At 39.3% G+C, this 5700-nt stretch overlaps 1 protein-coding gene across 17 annotated transcripts; it reads left to right on the top strand.

Annotated features, from left to right (window-relative positions):
* The first annotated feature begins 1932 nt into the window (after positions 1–1932).
* On the top strand, positions 1933–5495 carry LOC112282673 (uncharacterized). Of its 17 annotated transcripts, none has more exons than XM_024520611.3 (10): positions 1942–2256; positions 2420–2551; positions 2699–2922; positions 3082–3129; positions 3271–3336; positions 3558–3799; positions 3933–4191; positions 4475–4654; positions 4770–4925; positions 5084–5495. In XM_024520611.3, the coding sequence occupies exons 3-10, from the start codon at positions 2863–2865 to the stop codon at positions 5255–5257; spliced, it is 1185 nt and encodes a 394-aa protein (XP_024376379.1). In that variant the 5' UTR covers positions 1942–2256; positions 2420–2551; positions 2699–2862; the 3' UTR covers positions 5258–5495. The 17 variants fall into 17 exon arrangements, with proteins under 17 accessions (XP_024376386.1, XP_090106860.1, XP_090106856.1 ...); XM_090250726.1 differs by having other exon boundaries at positions 2420–2524; XM_090250724.1 differs by having other exon boundaries at positions 1942–2251.
* The last annotated feature ends 205 nt before the right edge of the window (positions 5496–5700 follow it).

The following is a 5700-nucleotide window of genomic DNA, read 5'->3' on the forward strand; positions in this document are numbered from 1 at the left end:
ATTGAATTGTGTTTTTTTTTCATATTTTCTTAATTTAATCATTATTTTATTAATTTTTTAAACTGTATGTATTTTTTTTACAATTATCTCATGTTTTTATTACATAAGTAAAAATAGTGGTCTATTGTTAAGCCACCCCATAATATTATGATATAAAAAAATTATTTTTTCAAAATGATCTTTCATACTACACCAAAACAACATAATGCATATAATAGAAACAATTAAATACAACATGCATTGCAATGTGAATGCATATCAAATCCAACATATTTGTGGATATAATATTACATAATACATCAACTACCCCAATCTATGATCAATTATTGTTATTTCTATCAATGTAGAGACAAAATATTTACATATATTAAAAAAACCATAAATCAAAAAAATACCACTTCTAAAAGAAGCCATGAAAAGAATGAGAGCATGGATCCTCCTTTATATGCAACCTTTGGATCATGTTGAGTTTCATGTTGAGTTTTGTGGCAAATTTCATGCCAAGTTCGTGTGTCTCAATCCGTTTTCTTTGTACTTTTTTATAAAGAAGTGGGGTCAAAGAGCTTTTTTGATTCAAGTGGGGCAAAGATGAAAGGGATCACAAGGACATATTTCAATATGCTCTCATGGGGTGGTAGCTAAAGGAGCACACTTATAATGGAAGTGGGTAAAGGAAAGTGAACCAAAGGTGCATTATTTCCCAGGTGTTGTATATATGTGAAAAAGAAAATAAAGCCATGTGATGATACATGCACAAATTATCTAATCATTTTATTATTTTCTTCAAAAATTGAGATGAAGTTCACATACATACACACATATAAACATGGCAACTATTGTTGAATTCAAGCAATGCATTTCACACACGATAAGCAATAGTTTGTTATTCATTTGGCGCCAATGCTATTGGTTTAGAATTGCTCATATTTTTCATGGTCCTATAATTACCTCTTATTTTATTTATATATTTATGCATACATTATTTTTCTTTATAAAAAAAATGAAGAAAGAAGCTTCCAAAGCATGACTCTATTTGCTGTTTTTCAAAGGATGTGAAAAAATAATTCTTCTTCTTCTTCTTCCATGTACAAAATGCATTTGTAAACTGAAGTTTTGTATGATTTTGAATAAAACTTTTCAACTACCACTTCCAGAATCACTTTAATAAAACAATATATATATATATATATATATATATATATATATCTTTTATTTAAAGATTTATTTATTTACTTTTAAACCTTTTGAAGGGATGATACTTGTCCAGAATTTCAATCAAATAGTGGTAATTATAATGTGATCAAGTAAAAAAATTAAACCCGACTTTGCTTTCTACTTCAAGGGACAACACATTCTCATATATATATATATATATATATGTATTTGTAATATAATCATAAATTCCAATGTTGTAATGAAGTTTCTGTCTTGCAGTGAATTTGATTATTGCAATCAATCAATCAGTCGATAAATTTTGATAATGAATATAAAATGAACCTTTGATTCTATGCAATCCAACTGAGTTTACTAGCAAAGAGGATTGTTTATGGGGTATTTTCGTACACAGGAAAAATCTTACACTTTAACAATAATTTTCAACATCACATTCGGTATCTAAATGCCGTTCACTGTAGCCACCATACAAGTGCAAACAACTGTTTAAAACGGAATCCTTGACAAGATTCATTTGAACTTCAATAAGTAAATAAATAATGTCGATATCTATCTATCTATCTATCGAAATACATATAAATATATATATATATCTACACACATACAAGTGTCAAAATTTTGCTCAAACGTCTTCGAAACACTGTAGTAACACCACCAAGTCTAGCTTCATTTTACTATGGAGATTGTCGAAAGAAAACAACTCCCATGGATGTCCTCAACGCCAATATGTTTTCATTGATCGTGCTTTATTTCTATCACAATACAACAAGTTCCTGATAGTAAACAAGGGGTTTATCACCGACAAGATGGGGTCGGCCATTCCAGTTTCCAAGTCCGACAAAAATCCATTCCACTCCCGCTGAAAACACCCACAAATAGCAAACCCTAAAAGTCAGAATTTTGGCCTTCGGAACGGGAGAGCCCCAGTTGTGGTGTGGGCGACAATGCTGAAGCAATCAAAAAGCATCGCATCCCCACCATCGACGTTGAATTCGAAGACTCCAGGAGGAAGAAAAATTGACCAAAACGACACGAGAGAGATCAGCGTGGAATTTCGACACTGACCTCGCCTTTTTACGTAGCGTAATTTTTTTGGATTTTGTCTTCGATTTTGGTTTTTGTCTTGCTTGTATGTGTCCTGTTGTTGTTGTTGTTGTTGTTGTTGTTTTTTCGAGTCATCTCGCTTCATTCGCTGCACACCAGCCATGCACCAGGACTGATCATTGTACCACCAAGCTCCCTGCAGCTTCGAAGCCTCGAGTGGGGAGGAGGAGGAGGAGAAGGACGACAATGGCCGTGAAGCTGCTGCAGGGAATTGCAACGAGGAGGAGGAGGAGCTGGCGATGGTGATGTACGTGCACACGGCTTCGTTGCTCAGGTTTGATGGCCAAGTTGGAATTTGGGGCTGCCATGGAACCACGCAGTGGAGACGCTGCTGTTGCGATCGAAGTGTTTGCTGTGTTCCGGGTGGTGATCGTGTGCTGTGTTTGTTTGTTTGTTTTTTTGTTTTTTTTGTTTTTTTCAGGTTTTGTGAGCTCGTGGTGATCTGGAGCTGAATGAAGCCTTTACCATGGCAGCCACTACTGCGGCCGTGGAGTCGGAGCTGCTGCTGGCGGACTAGCCTTCAGGTTTCTGTGAATGGGCCTTTTGGTGTGATTTGAAGCGAGTGCTCTTGCAAAACTGACCTTTATGGTGGAGAAGAAAGGATGCAGAGATGGGGTTCCTTCTGCTGGCAATGGATTCCACCAGGTTTGTCCTTCCGAAACTCTATTCGCAGATTGTCTTCAGGCGTGGAATTGCACTTTGTGGGACAAGCTCGCCGCTAGCATCGTCGATAATTGGGGATCATTTTCTCTAAAAATAAATATTACAATGTTTGTGGATCCGTATCTGAAACAAGGATGATAGGTTACACAATCGCCGAAATCATCGCTCACAGTGAGACTGGAGGAACAGGTCGTGATTCTACCACATAGTGAAATATCTCTTCCCCTTTACGTCAAGTTACATCAAAAGACATAAGGAAACGAAACGAAAAGAGAAAGGGGCTTCGTCTGAGGTGGGTCAGTCTGAGGAATCCGTGTAATTTGAACACAGATGACAGGAATTCAATCAGATTCGAAATATGAAGGAGGACATGAATGCTTTGCTAGTACTATGAAGGTACCGAATCCGATTCAAAGTGTTTGCAAGTTTCTTAGTTATTCGAATTTTAGACCACTGTAGCAAGATTTGGTTGAACCGACTGGATTAAGATCGGTCATCAAATTTGCTGTGTATTCGAAGACACTGCTCTCTCTTTCGGTTTTGTATTCCGTTTTGCGGTTTGCCATGGTGGAGGCAGAAGAAGCTTTGTGTTGAATTTTGCAAATTCGCGGGGGCAGGATCTTTGCAGCGGGAAGGAGTGGAGAAAGATATCAACTGTGTGGAGGCTGCTTGTTCTGGTAGTCATCGGAGCTGTTAGTTTATACATGTGCATGGTGGGCGTGGGCACAAGGCAATTCCCATTCGAGTCCGTGGAAGGGGCAGTCGTCAAAGACTGGAGACGAGAGGATGAATCCTGTGCTCCACGGGGCCCTTCCGTGGATTATTACCAGCACTACCCTCTTCCGCATTCATATGGAAGGTTGAGATCACAAGCTTTCGTTGCTTTATTATTATTATCATGCCAATGTACCCATTTCGATGCGTTCTGCATGAGAAAAACCTCTCTCCCTCTCTCATGCTTTGCTCCATTGTGCTTGCTTGCTTGCATGCAGGCAAGAGTGTCAATGCACCCCTGTACACTTTTTTGTAATATTATCAATGCAAAGATCAGGCAGTGGGTGGTTCGAGACGCTTCTCAACAACCACCCAAACATTAGTTCCCACGGTGAGATTTTCTCTGTCAAGCCACGGAGAGCGAATTTTTCCACCATCGCACGCACCATGGACAAGATCTACAATCTGGACTGGCTGAATAGTGCTGCTAAGAACGAATGCACTGCAGCTGTGGGTTTCAAGTGGATGCTCAACCAGGTAGATTTCACAACCATCCCCCCACCTCATGCTTACCATTTTATTCACGCCATTTGGATGCATAGGATCCTCTCAATCTAATACCAGTTTTCAAAGCATCATTGTCTTTCGTTCTCAGATGCTTAGTTTCAATGTTTCATGCGGCTATTATGTAAACTTGCATGATGTCTGCCCTGGTTGTGAGCCAAATGGGCACCGAGGATTAATTATTTCCAGCCAAAACTATTTGCCCCACGTCTCCATTCATCTTCTGTTCCAGCGGTCTGACGTTGATCATTTGTAGGGACCGATGGAATACAGCAGGGAGGTGAGCGACTATTTTGAGAAAATGGGCGTCTCTGTCATTCTACTTCTTCGGCGAAACGTGTTGAAGCGGCTAATTTCCATCCTGGCAAACGCATACGACCGCAAAGCGAAACCACTGAACGGCATCCACAAGTCGCATGTCCACTCAGTCGAAGAGGTACACCATTCCTCACTCTTTCTCATTACACCATCACGCCTCCCATTCTTTACCGTTCAAAGGCAACACACACAAAGCATTGTCTAGTATATTGATCAGTCCACCACCATCACAGGCCATGAAATTGGCAGAATACAGGCCAGTCATCGACGTGAACCACTTGACAGACAACTTGCACAGAGTGGAACAAATCACTGACGACGCTCAACGCTTCTTCAACAACACTCGTCTCCGAGTCGTTTACTACGAAGATCTCGTTATGGATCCAAAGGTTTTTTCTTTTTCTTCCTAACTGTCTCACGAACTTGCTATTATTTTAGCATGGTTTTTTTGCATCTCTGTGAACCTGCAGTGCATTCAACGTATCAGATATGGACTGTGTACTGATAGTGTGTGTGGATTGTAAAACTCTTCCTGAATGTTGTGCAGCATCTTATGCAGGTCCAAGAGTTTTTGGGGGTGCAGCCTCGCAAACTGGAAAGCCTGCAGGTGAAGATCCACACTCGGCCACTGAGAGAACAGATTCAGAACTGGGATGCAGTGTTGGCTCGCTTGAAAGCAACTCAGTATGAGACTCTACTCAACGATGGGGATTCCACCTGATTCCTTTCTCTTTCTTTTCTCATTTTTTGCTGGTTTTTGTACACTGTTTTATCACTTTTTTCCTCTTTATTTCTGGTTCCATTTCACATTGTTTCTATTCTTTTGTTAGAGTCCTGTGTAGAAGAAAAAATTCCACACACACTCCCCTGGTTTGCCTGTTCAACTGGAATCCTTTGGGGATGATTAGTGTAAATCCTGTTCGTCATTTTTTTAATGAGAGAACCCAATTTTTCTTGAAGGGATGATTTGTTTGTGGGTTTTTTTGTGTTTTGAATTCATGGGGTTGAATAAGAGGTTTGGGGGGTTATCATGCTGCGATTTTAATTATTTTGTTTGTTTTGATTTTATTCTGTTGTTTTTTCTTCGTTTGTTTCGAAACAATGACACAAGGTTATATAGATATGTGTTTGTAAACAATGAGAAGATTCAATGTTTAATGTAGA

Source organism: Physcomitrium patens, chromosome 5 (genome assembly GCF_059467195.1).
Source record: "Physcomitrium patens ecotype Gransden chromosome 5, ASM5946719v1, whole genome shotgun sequence".
Taxonomy (NCBI): Eukaryota; Viridiplantae; Streptophyta; class Bryopsida; order Funariales; family Funariaceae; genus Physcomitrium; species Physcomitrium patens.